The sequence below is a fragment of the Zosterops lateralis genome (genome assembly GCF_965231275.1).
Source record: "Zosterops lateralis genome assembly, chromosome: Z".
In the NCBI taxonomy this organism is placed as follows: Eukaryota; Metazoa; Chordata; class Aves; order Passeriformes; family Zosteropidae; genus Zosterops; species Zosterops lateralis.
In genome coordinates this window covers 73,355,385-73,381,361 of record NC_139800.1, presented here as the reverse complement: position 1 = coordinate 73,381,361, position 25,977 = coordinate 73,355,385, and the positions used below count along the sequence as shown (strand labels likewise).

The 25,977-nt window shown below is 42.6% G+C and overlaps 1 protein-coding gene across 1 annotated transcript; it reads right to left on the bottom strand.

Annotated features, from left to right (window-relative positions):
• Positions 1–1,149: 1,149 nt before the first annotated feature.
• Positions 1,150–24,209, bottom strand: LMNB1 (lamin B1; the record flags this gene model as incomplete). The annotated part of the gene is made up of 11 exons (XM_083884438.1): positions 1,150–2,476; positions 3,368–3,481; positions 4,167–4,286; positions 4,718–4,822; positions 6,815–7,040; positions 8,232–8,452; positions 10,950–11,075; positions 12,397–12,567; positions 13,445–13,570; positions 14,970–15,126; positions 23,860–24,209. The coding sequence occupies 11 exons, from the start codon at positions 24,207–24,209 to the stop codon at positions 2,435–2,437; spliced, it is 1,758 nt and encodes a 585-aa protein (XP_083740564.1). The 3' UTR covers positions 1,150–2,434.
• Between the last annotated feature and the right edge of the window lie 1,768 nt (positions 24,210–25,977).

The window sequence follows — 25,977 nt, the reverse complement described above, 5'->3', positions numbered from 1 at the left end:
CTCTGAGCATAAATGCACACCAAGCAAAACCTGAAATGAAATAGCTAATTTCTGCCATAATCCTGTGATGGAGCTAGCTGAGTAATATAAATAATTAAGTCTCACAGCATTTTGTTGCTGTCAACCATATACCAGGAAAGGCTAAATAAGCATTCACATCCCTCACACACAGCCTCCATTTCCTTTCTAAAAGTCACCAGTTGTCCCTCTTTGGGACAAGGGCTTTAAGAGCTTTTATTCTCCATCAACTACTTGATTTCTTTGCCTGGAGAAAAATCCTTATAGTTATCATATGGCCATTTCTGTAAAAGCAGCAGCACTTTTTTAACTTAAAGTACAGATACTGCTTACAGTGCAGTATGAATATGAAATGCAGTGCTTCACAGATAAAAGTCATCTTTTTCAGTCCAGAAACCCCCAAATTAGTATCAAAATGATACACTGATAAGATAAATTTTTCATGGAAAAAATAAGGACCAGCATTTGAAGTTGCATAATTTATAGAAGAAAATTAATAATTAGCCTCTGTTGAACAGAATTTACATATTAATTTCTCTGTCCTTATTTTGCTGCCTGCTTGGCAGTACATATGTGATGTACATATGTAAATCATGGACAAGAAAATCCAAAGCAAAAACCAGTTTTTAGCAGAAAACTGTCACCAACACCATAAACTAATTTGCACCAGTTTTGATTACACTGGGGTTTTTATAATGAACGCTGTAAACAAAGAATGCAGTTCGCAGGTTTGCTGCACAGTCAAACCACTTGTTTCCTAAATTCTTAATCTGTTTTTCACAGGAATGAGTGTATTTGAGCAGAAACATTTCTGTTTATGTGTTTATCCAGCTACAAGCACTAAATTGCTAAGGAGTTTTCACCTGCAGGAGGATGCAATTTGTATTTAATGCCAGTGGCAATGATAATCAAGTTATGGAACTTGCAGGTAAGTGCAGGAAGTGTTGGGTTGTTGCTGAACAAGTATTAAAAGACATGCAAAACAAGAACTCCACCTTGTGGCAGGATGTTTCACAGTTGTGTTTCCCCACACTCCCTTCTGCTAACTTACAAGAATTCCTGCCACAGCAAAGAAAATAGCAAAATTATTCTAAAATTCATATTTCTCCCATTGTTATCAAAGAGGCTCTACAAAAGCCATAACCAAGAATCTGATCATGCAGGAAGGTTCCTAATATAACTTAAGAATTGTCCATCAACCCCCCCTTTCTACCTTCTGCTGGCACAGGGTTGAAATGCCACTACATTAGTCACAGAAAAGGGCTCATCCAAGATGAAAGACATGTAAAAAAGTCTTAATTTTGCCAAGAAAAAAAAAAAAATCGTCCAGCCAATTAAAAAAAAAAAAATCAACTTCCAAAATTCTGGCCATGCATTTAAAACAATACATTCAGGCTACGTCAAAGACAACTATTTTACAGCACTTCTAAATTTATCTTTATGTTACTGTGCTTGCTGAAACTGCTTAGCCTGGTACTTGCATAATGCAGTAAAAACCAGTCCAGTAAAAACAGAACTATGAGCAAAGATGAGCACAAATGCAACAGAGTGTGAATAAAGCTCCAAAGAATTGATTTTCCAAATGTGAAGCAGTATCAGTTATTATTCAGAAGAAAGCTGCATCTCAAATGCCGTATTTCTTCAGCTTCAAAGCCCATCAATTTCAAGGATTCAATACTCATTCTACTTTTAGCTCTGTTCTAAGAAGAAACAAATTCCAAAAAAACTTTACTCTGTAGCACAGAGATACTTTATTAAAATGTTTTCCAGACATCAGAATAACGTGAAAAGGACAGAAAAAGTTTCAACATTGGCAAAATTACAACTGTTTCCCATACAAATGTAGACTAGACCTCTAGAGACTTTGTTTTGTTACTAAAAATTGTAAACAAGTAAGGCAATCCATATTAAAACATCTTTCTAATTTGTTAGAAAAAAACCACATAAAATTTAAGCTGGTAACACTATCTTAACACAACTACAAGGTGTAACATGTATCCTCTTCCAGGATTAAAAACTCTAAACCAATCCCCAACAGCACCTAAAATACAAAGAGGTCGTAGCAACTAGTCTAGAGTGGTATAATCTAAATAAAATCGATCCCCAAAACACACTGGAATATTCCTACTCCAGCAAGGTTTCAATGTAGAGAGACTGGCATATAATTCTGAGAAGAGACAGGAGCATCCATTCTCAATTCTCCTGATCAGGAGTCACCAGCTCACATCCTGCGAGGAAGTCGAGATGCTTGTGACAAACCTTCCTTTTTTTTTGTTTTCAGAGGTGAAGGAAATTTAAGGCCATCAGACTCGCAGCTTTAAAAATTCACAGACAGGAAAATAACGTTGTGCTTCTCAGAAGGCTCTTCTGCAGGCAGGGATTACCACGGCTGGAGGAGCCTGGAGTGGCTGGAATTTCACATGACCACACAGCTTCTGTTGGATGCCCTTTGCTCTCCCTGTTGTGAACAGGGAGAAACATTTAAAACAAAACCAACAAACCTCAACGAGAAACATCAAACCCCCCCCCTCCCCAAAAACCAAAACAACAAAAAAACCAACCACTCCAGCAGCAAAATGTTTTCCTACTCCAAATAATCTATGCTTTTTAATAGAATATTTTAATATAAATAATTAAATTTATTTAATAAAACAAACAAGAGTCACCAAAGCTGTACATACAGCCTGTTATACTCTGGAATTAAAAGAATGTTACATGTCTTTTCCTGTTGAGGAATAAGAGGACAGGTACCAGAAAAACACAAATAATTGCCATATTTGATTTAGAGAGCATATACAAGCACCATGAGAGGTTTAATGTAAGAAATCGAGTATCTTTCATTCGCAACACAGTCTTTTTGTTGGGTCTTCAGAACTTCATTTTTTCATCATGCCAAGGACATTTTTTCTTAAAGAGTGTTCAAATCTCTCTATCAGAGAAAACATCTGAACAAAAGATACTAATGTGATTTTTCTCTACCAGAGACAAAGAGATTTAAATACTCAAAATTTTCAGTAAATTTACTTGTTAAGCAAAACTTCACCATAAACTATTGGCATGAGGTGGGGGGGAATCATATTAGGAAAACAGTTTAAGGAAAAAAAAAAATTCCCTTATCTTTAAACTTTGAAAAAAGTGCACTCCTCCACAAGAAGAATATATTAGGCAACATTTTTACACTGGTTTCAGTAAGACAGCTCCATGCTTTCATTAATTACTGATTTAAGAAAAAAAAAAAAAAAAAAAAAAGAACATCCACACTTGATTTTTAGGTTTTTTTTAAGAATTCATGACTCAGTATTTGCCTTTTTTCAACATAAATAACCTTGTTAACCCCAAAAGAAAATACCTGCTGGTGGTAAATGTCTTCCTCATCCAGAGCTTCAGCTGCCTCTTCCTCAACCTCCTTGTCTTCTCCTTTACGTGCTGTTGTTTTGAACACAGTGCTTCTCTGAGCAACCTCCTGCAAGACATTTTTAAGACTTGAACTCTTAAAAAAAAAAATCTGTTGCTTACCTGCTTTAAATTCTGAGAAATGAAAGCTCTAGCTTCTGGGGAAAACCACCTTCATTCATTTTGTTTGTATACTTTTCAAGTATTGCTGAGCATAAACAGCTCAGTTTTAAGTACCTAATGATTAAAAGGATTGTTTCTAACCAAATACTCATAAGGTTCTTCCAAAATCTGCTTTTTTTCACATGTATTTAAATATTTTCTTTCAATTGCAGCATATCAACAGTAACTGTCCCACCCCAAGCTTTAAATCACACCTCACCTGAATTAACCCCTCATTGCTTCACTGTGGGATTCCCCACTCCTCATAAGTACACAGGCTTAGGGAAAAACTAATTCAGAAGACAAATCACTGAAGAGTTTACCAAAACTTTCTTTTCAAAGTGTGTTCTAAGGCACTGCCCAGCTCCTGGCATGAGGGAGGTGCCTGAACAAGTAATTTTTCTACTATTTAGACTCAATACAGAGAAAAAGAATCACAGGTTTCAGTAGAGGCATTTATAAATTGCAGCTAATTATCCAAAAGGAGAAAACTTTACCAAACACTTTGGTGCATTCCTTTGTGGAGCCCTAACATGCATCTTTGTAGGGGATGCCACCACAGAAAAAGTTCACACAGATCTGAGGTACTTTACCTCTCCCTGAGAATTTTTCAGCACAACTTTCACATCTTCACCAGTGCCCCAGGAATTCTGGTTCTTCCAGATGAGGTCAGTGGGAGGGCTCGCAGTTACTCCAGCATTTGCAGCCCAGATCTGACAACAGAAGTCACACAGGAACATTTTTTGCCAGTCTTACCACGTTTCCAAATTACTGATTCAGTTAATGTATTTAATTTAAGTGAATGTGAATCTCTTCCAGTGAAGTAAACCAAGTATCTTCCAAACTTTTGTACAATAAAACATATGTGTTTTTACTGCAGAGACTTTAGAATATGAAATATGATGTAAAAGTTTCACCTGTACATGGTGAAAACTACTGCTTCATAGAGAAAGTAAAGTTCTGAAAAACATCTCTCTGTATTAATTGTCCCAGCAACTGACACAATGAATGCCCAACACAAACACAGGTGATTATTTCCTGAATATGTACATAGGAAGGACAAAACTAAAAATCCCTGTGTCTTTCTGAACAGAAGTTAGCCTGAAGTCCCTTACAAGTGAGCAGCTGAAACTTGAAAACTTACTGTAACAGTCTGGCCTGCCTTTAGTACATATCTTGAGGTATATCTGTAACTTGCAGAAGTGTCTCCTATTTTTCGGATCATCTCCCAACCTCCCATAGGTTGATCCTAAGAAAAGGGAGAGAAAAAAAAATCATTTCCACCAGCATTCATTTTCTGCCTGTGCATGTAGTCTGTTTTATCTTTAAGGTTATGACACACATAAAACAGTCAGTGAAAGGGTTTATTATCACTTGATCTTCAGCATGAAATTAGAATAATTTTAGGTAATTTTATCTTACCTCTTATTTGAAGTTAAAGCTTAATACATTCTGCTTTTGAGTTCTGATGTTAACTAATGTTTATGATTTGCATCAGTTTTGTTATCACTTGGTTCAGAGAAATACATATTAGTAATATGTATTAAATATTAAAATCCCCTTACAAATATTTATTGCTTTTGAAGCACAGAATGGCAAGCAGGCTTCCTAGAAAACAAAATATTGCTGTTAGTATTCTTGAAATATTTTTATATATGCACACCTGCCACCACATACTCCCTATATTTTTTCCTATCAACTACTTAAAAAGCATTAACAAATCATATACAAGTCATCTTAACAGAATTACTGTTTCAAAACAAGAGTAGGTATTTTTTAAATTCAAAACAAGAGTAAGCATTTTTTAAACTCTCCCACCAACATAGTTTCTGATCATTGAACAATTGCCATTGTCAGTTAAAATTATCTAAAATCAACAATCTTATATATTTCAATGGATGCTGACATTCAGTTTGTCATTGCACCAAAACCATACCAAACTTACAGAGGATTCTTATACTTTAAAAAAATCTTATTTATTTATATAAACTGTCAAAACCTTTGTGAATATTCCCCAAGTACGGTTTTTTACACTGCAGTACAAGGAGTTGCTCAAATCTAGGCACCCTAGAAAAGTGCTAAAAACATGAACCACCCATGGTTACTGGGAACAAAACTGATGCTTCTCCTTCCTTATGAAACAATGGACGTGTAAGCAATAAAAGGTGAGGGAAAAATCCATGTAGTAAACAAGTACGTGTATGCAGGGAGGAAGCTCAAAAAAAAAAACTCAAAAAAGCAAAAAAAGGGCAGGTTCTCACTCACTAGAAATAGTTTTTGACCTGGCTGAATTGAGTCATCTACACACTGAAGTGTCTAGATCAAGAGAAGTATCAAGGTTTCTTGAATTCACTCAACCAAATCATTGCTCCCCAGATGTGGTAATTACAGGTAATTACAACCCACATGATCACTGTCTGGAGGAGACTATCCACATCCTCACTGATTAGAGGGGTCTGGGACACTTGGAACCAGGCCAGTCTTTGTCACCTAAATCATCACAATGAGCTGCCTTTTAGTGAAGATACAGGAGGGAAATATACTGTATGTAACAGCATAATTGTGAGTGTAATATAAGGAAAAGTTGTGATTATTATTTATCAAAGGGTTCTTTATTTGTGTAGATATGTGTACCCTCCCAATATAAACTCAACATATTCAGAGAATCAAATAAATCTCAGTAGTCACTGTAACAGTGGCTTTGGCATGGGAATGGAGGGCTCATAAAATTGTGGGTGCAGCCAAGGAAGAAGAAAAACTATGATTTAGGAAAGCTCTATGCAGATACAAGGGACATTGGCAGTTAAAATTCATCTAGACCTTTATTCTGCATCTGTTTATATTTCTTTTGGGCCTTTTTAAGGCAGAGAAAGTGCTGAAACAGGCTTCTAAAGCAGCCTGATGTTTGCTTACAGTATTTCTTATCCTATCCTATTCTTATTATGCAGTATTTCCTTATCAGGAACAATGCCATCTGTAAAGTTTTACAGGTATGTTACTTGCAAGGCAGAACACAGAAGTGCGAGGTAACAATTTGGTCTTTGGATCACCTTGCAGTAAAACAAAAGCACTGAAAATCTTTGGGGCAAAGTCACCATCAATCCAAAACAGTGTGAAAAAGCTTTCTTAGAGACACACCAGGTTCCTTAATGCCACGAGCTCCGGGATCAACACAAAACCCCACGAGGGCGCTGAGGATGCCCTCGCGCCTCAATTGTGACACATGTCGGCACTTCCAAACCTGCTCAGAGGTGTTCTTCAAGCGGATGAACTTCCCATCCACGTCTATCTCCTCGATGGACACGTTCCCCGTGGCAGAGGCAGAGTGGGAAATGGTCACGCTGCTGCTGGCTTCAGACTCCTCCACGTCGATCCTCTTCCTCTTGCCGCCAGCCGTGCGGACGCTGCGGCTGGATGAGGCGCGCGAGACGGTCACCCGGGAGGAGGGGCTGGGGGACAGCTTCAGCCTGGCGTGGGGAAGGGAGAGAACACACACACATCACATCATGGAGAAGGAGGCTCAGGGAGGGACCTCCTTGCTCTCCACAACTCCCTGGCAGGAGGGTGAAGCGAGCTGGGAGTCAGACTCTGCTGGCAGGGAATGTTGGACAGTGAGAGGACACAGCTTAAGCTGGGCCAGGGATGGTGTACACTGGGTATCAGGAGGAATTTCTTCACCAAAAAGGCAGTCAGGCTTTGCCCAGGGAAATGGTGGAATCACTATCCCTGGAAATGTCGGAAACACGCACAGATGTGGCACTTGGGGACACAGTTTAGTGCTGACCATGGCAGTACTGGGTTAACAGCTGGACTCAAATATTTTCCAGCCTTAATGATTCCAAGATTGTTTTTAAATAAATTTTTTTCCATCTCCTGTTCTCCCCTTAGATTTAGACAGAAACATAGTAAACAAACCATGTTACATGAAGGAGTGAAGGCTTAAGTACTTAAGAGATAAATAAAATGTTGTCAGATAGCTGATTAATGTTCCTAGAGCACAGAATACTGACGGACTGCTACATTAAGAGTGTAAAAGCATTTCTGTACATTTGTTAAGGCTAAAAAGAAACAAAAACCCTAGAGAGACTTAAGCCACTGTGGGAAATTAATGCAAAAACAGTGACATAAAAGCCTTGGCTATTTCATGCCCACAGTTGAGAGGAATCAGTAGTAAGCAGCTCAGAATAAAGTGAAGAATCAAACTGCTTCAAATGACAGTTGTGACAGAGGTGAGAATTCTCAGTATTGGAAGAACTCTGAGGCCAGATGTGCAAAATGCAGCTGGTTGATGAGTTGGGCAATCATAATGGCTGTGACTTTAATAAAATTACTCTATACTTGAAGAAATTTGTGTAACAATTAATGAACCCTGCAATTAATTTCAAAGAATATTAACAGCACCAAACAGGCATACAAATGACAATTCATGACTTCTTCTGTGCTGGATCTTGGGAAAAAAGTGTTTGCAGCCTTGAGAGCTGGTCTGACAATCAGTGTGCTGGGTCTCATCGTGACTTAGACCTGTGTCAGACAGGAGAGGGCAATACCAGTGCCTTGGAAAGCAGTCAAGCACCACTAAAAACTGCTTTTTAACAGAGAAAGAGACAAGTAAAGCAGAGAGATGACAGACACCACGTTGTTGCCACGTCCTTTCCTACCTCTCCTCTTCACCCTCCAGCAATTTCCGGTATGCATTGATCTCCATGTCAAGTGCCAGTTTAACATCCAGGAGTTGCTCGTAGTCAGCCAGCTGCTCCTGCATCTGATTTCTTATCTCTGCAATTTCCTTCTCCTTCTCTGCCAGCATTTTGCGGCAGTTTTCCTGTTCCTGGGTCAAGCTGCTCTCCAGCTCCTGTGCTCTGTCCTGCCATGCTCTGGCCTGGAGAAAAAGCATTGAAAGCATCAATGATGGTGCAAAGGAAAGCCCACCCAAGCCTCCACATGCTCTGCTGTTCAGGCAACACGGAATCCAAATCACAAAAGTTGCATTCTCCCGTTTCCGAGTTCAAACTCACTCGTATTCAACTTCTGGCTCTCTACCTCACCTACAAACGTAAACACCTCAAATTCCAGTGAAACTTGCAGTATCTTTGGAAAAATAACTACTTTGCTCCATTCTTCTGAGGTCTGAAAATATGCGACTGTACTTGAATTTACTCAGGAAGGAAAATTGAGCTTAAGGGTTTAACTGCTTAACATGTGCCAGACAGGACACAGGAACACAGTCTCAAGCTGCACCAGGGAAAGTTTAGGCTGGGCATTAGGACAAATTTGTTCACCAAAAGGGTGGTTAGAGATTGGAATGGGCTGCCCACGGAGGCAGGTGGAAGAGTTACCACCCCTGGAGGTGTTTAAGTGCTCTGTAGTTTCCAGATGTCTGCTTTTGTTGCTGCTAATCCTGAATTCTGGGAGGCAGCTTCCCTAAAGGAAGTGGGGTTGTTGTCAGTGAAAACCTGCCTGCTTATCCTTAAAGCCTCCAAGGCTTGCTCAGAGTGTGATGATAAGCATTCCTTGAAGAAATCTGATTTGTCACCTGCTTCAAAAATTCCATCAAGCCAGATCTTAAAACTGTACACCCAGAATGGAATGCTTATCAGAGAGAGCCCAAAATTATGGCAGCTTTAGGACTTACTTTCCATAAGCAGGTTTTCTTCTGTTTGAAAGCACCTTGAGATTTGATTTTTTTTTTTTTTAATTAAAGGGCAGGAAGCTAATAATCACGAAGTCTGCTATGCATGCATCCATATTTAGGAAGTCACCACATATTCCAGAGACAGAGAGAAGGGAGTCTACATGTCTGACACAGGAGACCAGTGTAACTGGTTGCCAATGCTAAGAGTCAGATAAAGAATTTAATAATGGAGTTTTGTGTCACATGGAAGACCACAGTGGGGCCTACTACAGAGTTCAGTGCTGGCAACTCAAACCAGACCAGCAAGGGATAAGAGATTTCCAAGAAAATAAAACTTAACTTAGTGCTAGTAAAGTGGAAAATAAAAGGGTATTGCCTGACATCACTAATGCTTTAAAAAACAAACAAACAAACAAACAAACAAACAAACAAACAAACAAACAAACAAACCCACTCCAAAACCACAGCAAAATGATTCCTTCAGTGGAAAAATCACACTTAAAATGGCATAAGTTCATTTTCCCTGAAGTTAGCCACAAACACTTCTGCCAGTGCAGAAGCGAGTCCTCTGAACCAAGCTGTCACTCCTGAAGTAACAAAACAGGGGCAATTAACTTAAAAAACCTGCTGACTGAACCCCCAGAAGATGATGGTAATCTAAAGGCAGAAATGAGATCTACATGGCCAAAACTTTCCATCCAATTCCTGTGGAACTCATGCACATTCATTATATCACCTGATCTTTTCCAGAGACTAGAGTGACTAGATAAAATGAAAACTACGAAATTCTTACTAGTATCTGCCAATTTATTTGGAAAATTACGAAACAATGCCCCCCACATTTATATTTTTCACTTGAAATACACAGAATTTTGATGTCCTACTACAGTCTGCTGTACAGGAGGAATAAAATTCAAAATATATCACAGAAAGGATCAAACAGTAGTAGTATTTTATATTCTTTAAAAAGTTTAAATGATTTATTTTCAAGTATTTTCAAGTGAGTTACAAAAGCTTACTGCAGAAACAGCTCCTAACACTTCTCATTTTCACTCTAGATTTCCCACTGCAGTGCACACAATGTTACAAATAAGCCAGTACTGAACATATCACTTGTCATACATTATGTCATACTTCTCAGGGTGTGACCTCTGTGATCTAGTAAAAACCAATTTTTTCTCAAGATCCTGTCCTACAGATGCTCAAGTACAGTTATTTGATGTTTGTACTCAGTCTCACATTCCTAATCTGGGCAAGATTGCATAATTAGTATTGGTTTTTTTAGATGTCTAGAAGCAAACTGGATCTAGGATGAAAAGATAGTGCAAGTTCCAGCTCTGGCTTTGAATGTTGCTTTACAGAATTCTACACTAGGCTAGTCCAGTCACTACTGAACTGCTCAGAGTGTCAAGAACATTTAACACACCTTTGTTTAAAATTGCCTCATCTATCCACAAAAATTTTTACAAAACCCATTAAACAGTACCCCGTTTCAAAGCTCTAAAGCAGAATACTACACACTGAAAAAGAAAATAAAGCTTATCAAAAGGAGACATTAAGGACTTTGAAAAAGCACAGAGCAGTAAGAGAGAAGAGAAATTTCGGTTGTGACACTGAACATACTTACAAGTTAAAGGAAAGACAGCTTTAATACAAGACCCAACAACTGTAACAGAAAGAAAAGCCCTTTAATACAAAAATCAATAGCTGTAAATAGCAAGACCGAGGAGGCAGAGCTGGTTACCTCTTTCTGGAGGCTGGTGATATGGGAGGACAGGCTGTCAATGCGCATGCGGCTCTCGTTCAGCTGCTCCCTGATGGTGTTGGCTGCAGAGCTGCTCATCTCCGAGGACAGCCTGGCACTCTCCAGCTGCAGGGCACCAAAGTGAAGACATCAGTTTCAAAATAACTTTCACTAGAAGAAGGAATGAATCACTAAAACCCCACACTGGACGCTGAGTTCCTCTCTGCAACTCCAATGCACTGAATCTTTTCTTTCTTTAGGGCTAAAATGTGGTGCCTCGGTTACCATCTTGGATGGTCCTGCCTGGAATTCCAATTCTCTGAATATTTAGGAATAAAACTTCCCCTTGTAGACATCACTGAAATTGAACTACTATGTTCAGTCCTCAAGCTGGCCAAAGTTCATCTAATACACTTAAACTGAAGAAGCTAAACTGAAACTGCCAATTCTCTAAAAAGAGGCAAACTTGTTAACTTTCAGGCAATATCAGCAGCAAATCGGTATCAGTACCAGTGCCCTAAGCCACTGCTGCTTCATTCTACCACTTCAATCTTGAACAGTTTTATAAAAGTAGCTAAATCATTCCTGCTGAACACTACCACACACACTTGAGCTCCAACATGATTTACTGAACTTGATGATGATGATGCAAAGCAATCTAATTTATTTTTTTTTAATTAAGTTGCCAAAAATACAGGAAAGTATACCTGATGAGAAAGACCAAGAAAGCAATGACAATTTGCATTTTTGGCTAGATCATACTCTTTTCCAAGCCAGATTGAAGGCCTGGAGAGAAGCAGGCTGAAAAGACCAAAACTGATGCTAATAAGTTCAGTTTTCATGAACTTTTCTGCTGTAACATCCCATTCTAGTTTTAAAAAATACTAACTGCAACAAGTACAGCCACAGAAACCAGGTTTAGTTGAGACATCAGGGTGCCTCCTGACGTAAATGCTGAGTAACAGCAGAGGAAGGAAATTACGAGGTATAACTGATTTCAGCTTTCTGCATAGATGAGTGAAAAACAGAAGTTACTGGGCATAGTAAAACTTCCCCATGTTTTGTACAGGGTCAGAAGACTCTGTCTGCTGTCTTCTCAGCAACCCCCATTATGAATTTTTATAGAAAACATGGGACACCTTATTGATTACTGTTCTGTATCATGCTTAACTATGCATGAACTTTGCTTGAATTCACAGTAATCCCAGCATTAATCATTTTTACCCCCAGACCACCATCACACAGTGCTTCTTCCCCTTCTCTGACTGTACTTGATGAGGATTAAACCTGCTCCCAAAGTGAGATGCAAAAATGCAAATTTGCACTCCAACGCACGCTAATTTCAAACCCAGCTCCCTAATAATCCCCTCTGAGCTGCCAGTAATTATACTATTAGGCAAAACAAAAACAAAGTACATCAAACAGCTGTGTGAAAACATGTTCTCACTTTGGAATGGTAAGTCTCTTTGAGCTCTTCTTTGTACAGCTTCACTTGTGCATCGTGCTGCTCTCTGATTTCATGGAGGGCCTGGGCCAGTTTGTGCTCATATTCAATCTGACGCCCAGAATCAACCTCGACCAGGCGAGTTTCATGCTTCCTTCTTGTCTCATTGATTTCCTGTGAGAAAAACATGGTAACACTCAGTAAATACAGGACAAAAATTTCAGAAGACTATCCTGCTGAGTGGAGAGTAATGCAGGTTCTAGTATCAGATTATTTTGACATGAAACTTTTAGTAGAAACATTCTCCCCACTCTTGCTTTGCAATAGCCACTCATTAAAATAAAAGCTAGGATACCATCAGAGTTTTTTTCTGACAGTTGTCTGAACTCTTGACAAATACACCTGAGTATCATTAGATTTTAGAAATATATCCCTCCTTTCTTGAGATATCTTCTGTGCTTCAACAAAATCAAACTACTGTGAAATAACAGTCACTCCATTTTCCCCAAAAGGTACACATGGAACAGAAGTACATCTGGTCAAGTACATTAGTTACAGCCCTAAGGTTCCTCCTTGAAAGCCTCAAGGGCCACAGGTGAAATGGAGGGTGGCAAGAAAAAGTTCTAGAAGACAACTACTCATCCACTTTCGTTTCCATTATTCAAAAGCATTCCATTAGAAAGGTTTGAAATTAGAAACATTGCAGGTCCAGAGCACCTGTTTGCATCTCCCTCCACTTTATTTCTTATGAAGGGATTACGTGTAAAATTACTAACCTACATTCTCATTAATGAAAAAATGACATGTGCATTGCATATTATGATCAGAATTTAAAATGAAACAACATGATACATTAAGTTATTCTGCCACAAGAATTCAGGGTTAAACTCATTTTTCCTAGAAAAAAGAAGTTAGAAATCTTCATGCTAGAACAGAAGTAAACTCTACTCTGAATAGAGGTACCTCTCAACCTAAATTATTTTTCTGTTCTAGAATGACCTCCCAATTGTCATCTTCTCTTAAAAATGTTAATTCTTGAGGCTGAATTTACCTCCTCATACATATTTTTACGGAATTCCAGGTCTTCGATGAGGCTCTGACAACGGTTTTCAAGATCCACTTTCTGCAAGGTTTCGTTTATAAGCTGGTCCTTGGCGGCAGCTAAAGAAGCTTCAAGCTTTAAGAAACAAAAGAATCAACACAATTATGCAGCAGAACTCACACGAGGCCAGAGCCTCACAGAATTACAACTACACAGTAAGGTTTAACTTCACAATCGAATCCCAATATTTACTCCATTAATATTACATATCAAACATACACACACTTTCGCAGTTGCTTACACAAGTGAGTTCGATATATTTGACATTAGTAACTAGCATTAAAATTGCTACTTAATAATTTTCCTTACAAATAAATTTTTAATGTGTGGAAAACACCAGTTTCCTGGTTTCCACTGCTTGTCCTCTTGAGGTGGTGTGGAGACCCCTGCCTCTGAAGAGGACATTGAAAGGGTCATGCACCCTGCACTCCCTTGGAGAGCAGACAGTGCATGAGCACCCCCCAGCCATGGATTGGCTACCTCAGTTCTGTTCCCTGGTTGGTCAGTTCTGTATCCTTCCCCTGATTGGTCCAAGTTTCGATCCCCTAATTTATTTATTAATGTTCTCCCTGATTGGTCCGTTTCCTCAGTTTGTAACCCCCATTGGCTGTTGGTAAAACCACACCCCCTTTGGTAGGTGCATAAAACCCCGACAGCCGAGCCCTTCGGGGTCTTTGGCTCGTCGGCAGAGATGAAGTAAAGAAGCCTCCTGGAGACCATCCCTGGCTCCTGTGTTTCCTTCTGCGCCGCTTGGGATCACCCCCTCGGGAAGAGCAGCCTCCAACAGCTAGAGCCTTGTCCGGACTGATAGTCTTGGACTTCACAAAAGAGCTGAAATCCACCGGGGTGCCCTGCGCCACCTGGGCTGAGGCTGCCTTACTCGAGGCAACTCGCTAGGGAAGGTCGCTGCCCTCAGAAGAGCTAGCCAAAGGCAGAGGCGGGTGGCGATAAGGTGGTGCTGCTCAAGATCACAAATCAAAAGGCTAAAAAACTAGGACAAGATGTTTTCCTCCTCATTGTTCCACCACAACATGGAGAACCACAGGCAGAACCAAAAGGAGGGCAGAGAGAAACTGTTATTTGCCAGTTATTACCTGTTCTTGTGAAGTCAATCTGCCCCCTCATAACACTTCAAAAAAGTGTCAAGTGTACTTTGAGTCTTGACCTGCTTTCCTCCCCCTAAGTATCCCTTGCAATTTCAGCATCTGCAATTTTAAGAGGACTCTCTTCCACCATTCATGTTATTAATAAAACTCAACAGTACTGGACTCAGAAACCTACTCAACACTGCTTCTAGTGTTGAAAGTGAATCACAGTTTGTTCTAGCTGTGACCAGATGACAGGTCTGTCATCAAAAAAAAGATCCCTTTTTTTTGGTTACAAAGTTGTATTTTATCAGATTGGCAGCTCATAATATAGAAAACCATCTCAACTGGCTAACAGAAATTGATGGTCAAATGTTTCTTCTTCTCACCTCTCTAATTTGATCTTTCAAATCTTCAATGTCTCCCTCCAGACTTTTCTTATCACCAAGGGCCGTGGCCAGTGCAGCTTCTTTAGAATTCAGGGCTGCTTCAAACTCACGAAGTTTGACCTGGGCTCCACTGAGGTCAGATTCCTTTTTTGCATAGCTGGAACAAACCAGAGAAAATGGTTGCAAGAAAACCTAGAAATACCACCAAAGTCAGCTGCTGACTAATAAAGCAATCGGAACTTCAGACTTGAGAAACACCTGTCAAAAATATTTTGTGTTAGCTAAATTTGCTGTGCTTTGCAGCACCCTTCAAAAATGGCAAGTTCCACAGACCTGAGGAAACATACCCAAAATCCTTCCTATACAACAATATCTGCCATCATAGAAATTACACTGGTGCAGAGGTGATGTGATTTCTGCATGAAGGCAAGCACAGATTTTCAAATTACTTTCAAATTAGTTTTTGTGTCTAGACAAGCACTCAAGCATTTTCTAGGTGCTTATTTCCTAGACCAGCATATTCAAACAGAGAAGTCAAACAGGAAAAAAGTAATGTCACATAAACACAAGTTCATTGTCCACAAATAATGCTGTAATAGGCTACTATCAAACACAGGAGAAAGGAAATCCAAATTTGTGAATTGAAATGTTTCTTGTCCTCAGATGGCACAAGAAGCCATTAAATAACAAGTACCCTGTAACTTGTAACAAGTTACAAGTCTTGTAACAAGTTCTCCAGCCTCGGAGTTCATAATTTTTCTCCCTGGAATAGCCACAGTAATCTATCAAGGGCAGTAATACACAGAAGTCCTAGATAGTTTAATTGAACTATAAACTTTTGAAAGGAATGGACAGATTTGGGCTCAATAATACCACAGATGGCATAGCCTTTCTCAGTTGTCATGCTTTTCTTTCCTGACGTGAGAAAATAAATTATAAAAAGGGCAGAATTAACAACACAATGCTGAGATGACTTAAAATTGGATAAAGATAGATTCATCCACTACCCTTTTTAATCACTGCATAGCTTATAAGACACAACTGCAATGCTTCTCAACAAAATGAAACCTAATGCAAAATCAACACAATTTTAAAAGGAGAGACCCTCAGCTTTAAAAGATCCTTTTTTTTCAAGATTACCTGCACTTATCATGCTTGGGAGAGGTGGGGTGCACAGAGAAGGGATGCAGGGATGGAATATATGTCTGGAGGCTCCAGCAGTACAGCCACACCACATGGCAGGCTTTACGCAACAGACTTAGCGCTGGCTAATCCCGATCCCGTGGGATTAGCACCTGCTGCCCCCGTGGCACACAAGGGCCAGGCTGGCAGCCCCTGAGACACACAGAAACACTCTCTTCTGCACTCAGCTGCTTCCTTCTGCTCAACCCTCCCCACTCCTTTGTGGCATTTCACTCCTCAGACCCACAGCTGGGTCCACAGTTCGGATAAAAACGCAGGATTTAGGGTTTGGACATGGAATGCTGCTTCCAGCATTCTGCATTATTCCCTAGAGGTTCTGTCCTGTCTTTCTTCTACACTGTTAGACCTTCAGCATGCAAGGAAGGTGTGCAGCAGAAGAGGAAAAAGAAAGAAGGCAAGGTATGCTGCCCTAATACATCTGTAAAAAAACCCAACCACTATATCCCCTATTAGGAAGAATGAGGGCCCAGAACAGACTTTTGCTGTTTGATCACTGATAGAAAAAAAAAAAAAAAGTTTTAATCAAAACATGAAGAAACTGTTTCTCCCATGCTGAAACCAAGCCTACCAAGTCAGACCCTAAAATGAGAAAGTTGCAGAACTATAGAGAGCATGCTGCTCCCCAGTCTGCCCCAAATTATCCTGGACTCTGAAACAGGGAGACTCCCCAAAATATGCCACTATCCAAAGCATGTGGATACCCTAAAACTACTTGGATTTTAAACACATTTAATCCAAATACCTTTTTAATGCATTTACAGACTGGAAGACAGCTGAAAAGAGCATGCTTGCCATGCATCAGCAGAGAGAAAAGGGTATTATAAAATGGACTTAGCAACAGCATGATTAAAACCCAGTGCAGTACCTGTACCACAACAGGTAAATATTACCCGTTAGATCAGCCTTTTCTGGCTTGTTTGCAACAAGATTGTCTGTGAAGCCACACTATAATTTAATGCAACAAAAGCCACAGCAGGGGGGGTGGTGGGTGGGCAGAGAATTAAAATTAAACACTATTAGTTGTTAGTGTCATGAGTTGTCTAATTATGAGACAGCTCAGCTGAACACATTCTCAGAGAGAAAACAGAAACTGGAGCTCAACACTTCAAACGCTGGAAGCCAGATGAAATCTCAGCAACTCAGCAGTGTCATCCCAGCCCTAAAGGGAATACAGGAAAGGAGGGAAAGATCAGAAAAGCATCTGTGATTTATAAAAACAAACACTAATGCATACAACACAAACTTCACCCTCACACCCAATAATTTTCACCAGGAAGAACTTCAGCCTCTTGACAATAGCTGGCTCCTTCCTCCCCAGAGAGCCAAAGCTACATCTGAATACAGTAAATGAAAAAACCTCAAACACCTTCCTGTTGCAGTGTTCAGAAATTACTTAGAACTGTACCCCTTTTCAAGTAGTTTGACTCATGAAAGGAAAATAAAAGCGAAGAAGTAATTGCTGACTTGCATCTTTTTTCAAAGAAGCAAGCTCTCTTTTGACTTCAAAGTGTGTGGATCTTCTTATCCATGGAATTGTTAACAACAACATCCAATTTCCCGAAATCTTCTTAAACTTCTTGCTAACTTAATAAAAAAGCTATACCAAAACCCCAACAAAACCAAACCAAACGAAAAACCTCACCCAACAACAACAAAAACCGCAAAACCCCGGTCAAACAAAAACCCAAAGAAATAATTTTCTAGCTGTTTAATAAGCTGAACTGACCATCTGGAGCCAGACAAACCACACACCTAATGCAAGTTAAGCAGTCGGCAGCCAGACCTCGGGAGGTGTAACTCCAAAGTTCCTCTGAAACTGACCAAGTGCAGGATGCCACCACCCTACAGCAGATTCTCCTCACCTCCCACACCTCACCCACCCTTTTCTGCCCCTACTTAAGAGTCTGATCACAAAGCCAAGCATTACCAACATTAATCAAACCCTCCTCGAAAAGCTTGGCTTTCAGCCAAGTCATGACATAGATACACACGTGTTGTAATTCCTGATAATGCAACCTATATTTAGACCCGTATAAAATTACATTTACTGCACAGTGGGCTGGCTTTCTACTCCAGTTGTGGAGAAATATGAAAATAATAATAAAAAACCACAAACTACAGTCACAAAATCTCTATGTTTTATTTAGCTAGCAGACAGTTTCCCACATTTTTCCCATATGGCAGACAAAATGCTAAGGTTTTATTTTGCAAGAAAGTGACTTAAAATAAGAAGCACCAAAGACCGTGCAGTTTTTTTACTAGAGATCAACACGAAAATAAGAGTAAATGGACGAGTTTGTCTTTCCTGTAAATAAATACATTTAATGTGGCTTCAACTTGTCTCATGTCACCCATTTTATTTAAACGTAGTGTTGGAAACCAACAACACCCATCATCTCTGGTCACAGAGTGCTCTGCTGTGACCCTGCTTGAAATCCAACTTGATGTTCACGGTCATCTACGTGAATCCCATGACTATAACCCGTTTCTAGGCAGAACCTAAATGAATATCATACTTACATATCAAGCCACTGCCCTGTTACCATGTCATCGTTACACATCCACATATTTGAGACCAAATATTTATGTCCCACACTGCACAAAAGACATGCTTACTTGAGAATATAAATTCTTACATTTCAGTGGCTTGAATTATTTTGCAATAAGTTAATCATCCCACTCCTCCCTCCTCTGGGTGCTCTATGGTACACATCAAAACAGTGACAGATTTCAGATTAAAACTCCAGAGTTCCCCAGACTCCAATCTTTGCCTCACTTTTCAAGATCACCTACAATAACAAAACTATGCCTCAAAAAATTTCCAGTCAGCTTCCTTTCCACGGTTCTTCCCCAGCTCCTTTGCAGCACATATGTATTCTGGAAAACTCTGGAACAGGTGTCACATCTTTGCCTGCACCAACACCACATGGTTCTGTGTTGTTGCTCAGGGTACCAGCTGCAAAGTACTACACACTTGAACAGTAATTCAAGCCACAGGCTGATGGGAAGCTCTTCCTTATATTAATTTTACTGCCTAATCTCAGTGCAGAAATGTACTTCAGAGTGTAGATAGGAAGGAAGGCCAACTGGAGATTCAAAGCCAGCCAGATAGACAAATTATGTCTTTGATATTTGAAATTGAAGTTTAGTTCCTTGCCACAAATTACACTTGCTATCAATGCTTCCACTCTACAAAACACCTGAAAATAATAAAGAGAGATTAAGTCTTTTACCAACGTCTTCAATAAAACACACAATTTCCCTTGAAGTTACTTTAATCACATTGTCTCCTCTTCCAGGAGAGCAGATGTCCCTCAGCACTGGCAAACTGCCACAGTGAAACCCCAGCCTGCCAAAGACAAATGTAAACAATGGGTTTCCTAAATGAACTAGTGTTAACACCAGCTTATGCCTCCTAAAGGACACGATTTCCCCACACGACCAACCAGACTGTGGACAAGTCCAGCTGGGGATTTTTGACCTGCTGTACATTTAATCAAGTCACCATTACAAACATTCTTTGAAATACATTTTCTTTATCTTGTAAAACCATTTCCACTGGTGGAAAACTATGCTGAAACCTGACCCACCAGCAGAGCCACACGACACAACAGCCAGCCTGGCTTTCTGAACAGCCCTTGTTCAACACAACTTGGTGACACAGCTGTGCCAAACTTCACAATGTGGACCCTTGTTAAGTCAATTGCTCCAGTGACACAGGACACTTTTTCCTCCATCATCTCGGCTCAGCACTTCTCCCTGGTGTGCACTTGGGGAAATGATGAACCCTTGACATTTCCCCTCAAAACCAGAAGCTTCATCCAGTCTTGCAGGATGTGATGGATCTGCTGCTTAAATGATGGCATTATGACATGCCCAAGGATGAGATCTTTCACTGATTTGTATGGCTTGTCTGTTTAACTCTTTTCTCAAGACACATGGTATTTGCAGCAATCTGAACTCCCAGCCAAGGCAAAGCTACTCCCTTGTAGAAAGTGCACTCTACCTAAAAATAACAGGAGCTGTTACCCCAAGATAATGTGTTGCTAACTGTATCATCACACATTTTAAGACGTCATGATCCAGCTATCTACAGGCAACTACCTTCTTTCACCTTTATTGTTCATGAGCAAGTCCAGCAGCTGGAAAACAATATGCACAGACATTTTTTTTTTTTTTTTTTTCCTCTGGAGCTACTGCTGGTGCCTTCCACAGCCTTAACTGCAAAACTGTAGCAGTCACAATTAACTACACTATTTATTTAAAGGATGGAAGTAGAGGCATGTCTCTACAACAGCCACTACCAATGGCAAAGCATAGAGTAAATAAAGTCTTGCCTAACCACTAATGAGGAAATAAACTGGAAATACTATGAAATTGGTATGGTCTCCCAATTCTTTCTCAAACTATGGAAGAGAGATCTCTCTTTCTCCACCTCCCAAGAGCTCTCCAAGAATTCTATACACCTAATTTCAAATTACATGTTTTGGTTTTTTTTTCCCCCAAGTCTTGAGATACACAGATTTATTCTCCCTTATCTCCATCCTGACCATCACATGCTTCCTACTTACACAATTATGAGTATCACTTACCCATCCCTTACCCAGAACAGAATTAGGGAAGCTAGTTTTTTTTAATCTCACTTTTTTCCCCCCTAGATCTTTAGAGATTTGAAGTATCAAGGGAAAACTTCATATTTAGCTACAGCAGAACTCACTGCATGGCAAGCATTCTAGAAGGAGAGTATGCAATAGGTCTGCTGTATATAGGAGTATCAGCTAAAGAAACAAATGCAATTTTCCTTGAGGGATTAGAAGTATAAACAGATCAAGCTTTTTGGTGCATCACATCATACAGAGGCCACTGAAGCCAGCAAATCTAATAAATAATTGACTGTATCTTTAATTTTGGTAAACAAAGAATAAGAGAAGTCCTACAGCACTTTGAGAGCAACTAAAAGCTTGAGTTTGATGCACAAATTCAAAGAGTGACTGAAAGATGACTGGAATAAAATGGTTCAAGCAATTAAGAAGGATGCCATGCTAACCAGAAAAAGCAGAGTTGCACAAGAAAAACACATGTAATAATATCCACATAGCACAAGAAGGCCGGCTAGACCATGAATGGTAGTGCCCAGCTTCACATAACTAAGTGATAAATCACCTTTGCTCCCTCCACAGACCCAGAAGACCTCGAGAGCCATTTCTCCTCACATTTATCTCTGCAGGGAACCAAAGGCATCACTAATTTGAGTTATGACACGGCCACCAGAATATCTAAACCACACAAACCAAACATGCTAGGAAACTTTCTTTTCCCCCAACTGGCTGTTAGATCCAAACAACTACATACTCACATTTAAACTAAAGCCAGCACATGCATCACACTGCAGTTCAGCTTTCAAGAGGGTAAGGAAAATTCTGTTGAGAGCACACATTCTCATCTTACCTTGCAAAACCTCTGCAGGACTCCCATGCGCATTTATGCAAAGTGTTTTTAAGAATGTGACTTAACAGCTTTAACAAGCCATGAGAGAGCGTGCTCCAGTTCAAGTGAAAAAACCCTTTGCTCCTTTTTAAGACTTTGCAAATAGAATTACAGATAAGCTTAGATATCCCCGAGATATCCATCTTAACACACTCAAAGACGGCTAAGAAACTGCACGCCCATCATGAGGTTTGGCACCAAACAAGAGCCACGAACAAGTGGAACCCAGGACCCTCAAATAGCATTTAGTGTTTATTTTACTAATCTATCCAGGAGTTCTTGGCAATCAACACCTTGCCCCCCACCAAAACATCAAGCTTTTGCCAAGTATCCCATCACAGGCAAATGCAAGACACAACAGGCAGATGTCCATGTCCACATTATTAATGCCTTGGTTCCAGTCACAAAAAGGGAATCCACTATAGACTGCATTTAGATCTTAATCCCACACGTGGAGTCTTGTGAGAAGCTGACACAAGAGCGTGTCTTCCTCAATAAAATCACTGAGAAATGGAAATTCCTGGCTTGACCTTGGAGTCAAATAATGTTGGTGCCTGTCTGCAGCTACACCTGGCTTTCCCTATCACTGTCAGCGACCACTTTGATTTAAGACCTTTCATAGGGAGCCAAGAGGTAACCTCAAGAATAACCAGTCTGACTAATTAGAAGCTCACGGTTTTACTTTTTTAAATAACACAGTCCAAAATATATCAGAGCTGTCTGCAGACACGCAAGAACATCAATATGCTGGTTATACATGAAGTATCTTTTTCATCATCAAAAATCAGGGCTGAGAGGGCATTTAAGACACAGTAGCAGAGGAAGAATAACAACTCTGGAGGCTTTTTCCCCTCCCAATACTGACATACTTTGTGATACCAAGACTAAAGTGTGAATGCCTAGATCTGCAGCAGTCACAGAAATCAAATTGAAGGCGAACAAAACCAAGGAATCAAACAAACAACTGAATTGAGTCGAATGTTTAAGAAGCAAAATCTAGAGTCCCAAAATCAGATCGCTGCAGGAGGGAGGATCCTGGCACTGTGCCCTAGAGCCCTCAATCTGGGGGACGTGTGGACACAAATTCTATCTTTTGTAACATCTGAACATCCAGGAAGGCACACAGAAACTGCAGTTCTCTTTGGTTTTAAGCATGCCCCACGTATTACCTAGTGAATATTTTCATATTATGAAGTTAATCTGTTTCAGGAAAGTTTTATTTTTCATTCCAAAGCATTAAAGACAGCCCTCCATCCATGCAGGAGGTGGTGAACATGGAATCACAGTCATGGAATCACAGAATGTTAAGAGACTGGAAAGGACTAAAACCCGTCTAGTTCCCTAGCCAGAGGCAGGGATGCCACTGACCACAGCAGATCGTTCAGAGCTCCATCGAGCCCGGCCTGGAACACTTCCAGGGATGGAGCATCCACAGCCTCCATGGGAAACCTGTGCCAGAGCCTCACCTCCCTCACAGACAGGAATTTCTTCCCCCTATCCCACCTAAACCTGCCCTGCTTCAGTTTAAAGCCATTCCCACCTTGTCCCATCACTCCGTGCCCTTGTCAAAACCCTCTCCCCAGCCTCCTTTATTTACAGGAGCGTGCCCTGAGCTCTCTCCTACCGCGGGCAGCAATCACTGCACTTCACATCATTTTCTTAAGCGCCAGCCTCCCTGTACAGCCTGCCCCAGCGCCTCACCGCCGGCACAGTGAGGAATTTTTGCCTAATATCTAACCCATCCAAGCAAAACTTCCCCCTTTTTCCGTCCGGAGCCATCGCTCGGGGCGGCCGCGGATGCTGCGGGGACCGGGCACGGGCAGGGGCGGCGCTCGGCGCTTCCCGCCGGGGCGGAGCGGCGGCGGCGCTGCCCGTGCCCCATTCATTCCCTCATTCATTCCCTTATCCATTCCCTCATTCATTCCCGGCCGCGCAGCCCCCGCGGGACGGGCGGGCAGGAGCACGGGGCGCGCACCGGGGGCTCCTCCGCCCGCATCCCCATCTCTATCCCCATCTCCATCCCGCCCGCATCCCCATCTCCATCCCCATCCCGCATCCCCATCCCGCCCGCATCCTCATCCCCATCCCGCCTGTATCCCCATCATCTCCATCTCCATCCTCATCTCCATCCCGCCTGCATCCCCATCATCCCCATCATCCCGCATCCCCGTCCCCATCCCTATCCCGCTCCCCTGCCCACCTGCCCAGGAGCTGCTCGTGCTCGGCGCGCAGCTTCCCCAGCTCGATCTGTAGCTTGGCGCGCTCCCGCGCCGTGTCGTCCAGCGCCCGCCGCGCGTCCGCCAGCTCGGCCTCGTAGATCGCCTTCAGCCCGGTCACCTCGCGGCCCCGCACCTCCTCCCGCTGGGTCACCTGCAGCTGCAGCGCGCTGTTCTCCGTCTCCAGGCTGCGCACCTTGTCGATGTACACGGCCAGCCGGTCGTTCAGCTGCCGCAGCTCCTCCTTCTCCTGCAGGCGGGAGATGCGCGTCGGGCTCTGCGGCATCGCGGCGGCGGCGGCCGGGCCGCGGCTCCGCGGCGTGCTCTCGGCCATGGGGAGCGGGCGGCGGGTGAGGCGGGCGGGGCGGAGATCGGGCGGGGACGGACGGACGGCCGGAGGGACAGAGGGACTCGCGAACCGACCGCCGCCGTCTCCTCCTCCTCCTCCTCCTGCTCCTCCCGGGCCGCCGCCGGCTCAGTGCCGATCCAATATGGCGGCGCGCCCGCCCCGCCGCGCCGGACCGCGCTCGCGGGCCCCCCACCCCGCCCACGTGTGCGCGCGCCAGCCAATCGCGAGCCGCCCTCTGCCGCGGGCTAAATTCAAAACCCGCCAACGGCCGCCGGGCGCGCCACACAGGCCACGCCCCCCGGGCCGCGCCCACGCCCCGCGCGCCTTCCCGCCCCCCGTTCCCGCCCCCCGTTCCCGCCCATGGCCCCGGACAAAGGGACCGGACCCCGCCGAGCCCCGGGCTCCTTGTGCCGCCCCTCGCCTGGCCCAGCGGCCCCGGGAGGTGCACAGGTCCCGGGGAGACGCACAGGTGTGGCGGTGTGGCTGTAAATTGCAGAACCACGGGATAAATCAGGGGGATGATGGAGTCCAGCGTACGGCCGGACACCCCCTGTCAACAAGAGCGTGGCACTGAGCGCCCTGTTCAGGCTTTCCTTAAGCACCTCTGGGGATGGTAACTCTAGTACGCCCCTGGGCAGCCCGTTCCAGTGCCTGGCCACCCATTCTATGAAGAAATTCCTGCTGGTGTCAAACCTAACTCCCCCCATCGAGGCACAGCTTCAGGCCATTCCCTCTTTCCCTTTTTCTTTGGCAGCAGAGTTGTCCGCCCCCGGCTGTCCCCTCCTGTCAGGGAGTTGTGCAGAGCCAGAAGGTCCCTCCTGAGCCTCCTTTTCTCCAGGCTAAGCCCCTTTCCCAGCTCCTTCAGGCCCTCCTGGGGCTCCAGACCCTTCCCCAGCTCCATTCCCTTCTCTGGACATGCTCCAGCCCCTCAATTCCCTGTTGTGAGGGGCCCAGAGCAGCCCCCAGGATTGGAGGTGGTCCCTCAGCAGTGCCAGCACAGGGACAGTCACTGCCCTGCTCCTGCTGCCACACCATGGCTGGGACAGCCCGGGGGCCATTGTTCTGCTCGGGTGCCTGGGCACACCTGGGCTCATACTCAGCTGCAGCTATAAACCCCTCATAAATAAGGAATTTTGTTGTGCCAGCTGTTTCTCATCCCGAATTCATTTTTCCCTCACCCACAGCCTGCTCACTGGGGTTTAAAAACGACTATTGGCTCCTGCTGCTGCCTGAGCACCCGGTGTGGGGCTGCTTTTGAAGGAGTCTGGTCTCCAGGGACCTCCCCGGTGACCAGCGGCAGGATGGAAGGGCAGAAGGGGCTGTCCAAGGAGGTAGTGGGGTTACTGTCCCTGGAGATGTTGAAGTAAAGACTGGAAGTGCCATTCAGTGCCATGGTTGGGGTGACAAGGTGGTGGTGTTCATCATAGGCTGGATGTGATGACCTCAGAGGTCATTTCCAGCCTGACAGATTACATAATTCTGTGAGTTTGGTCCTTTCAAGACTCAGAGTGCAATTTCTCAGGTGGAGTCAGCCCAACTTGGGAGTTTGCATTTTATATTCCTTGGCTGATGTCGGTGTGGCTCCTGAAGTTTTGCTGCCAGGGAGGGGCACTCACTTTCAGGTTGAACATTAATTCTTCAGGAAAAACAGGAAACCTTTTGCAAATTTTCCACTGCTAGGTGACAGCCCTTCAAAGTGAAAAAGGATATATTCCAATCACAGGGGTGTATATAACTAAAGTAATTTATAGTC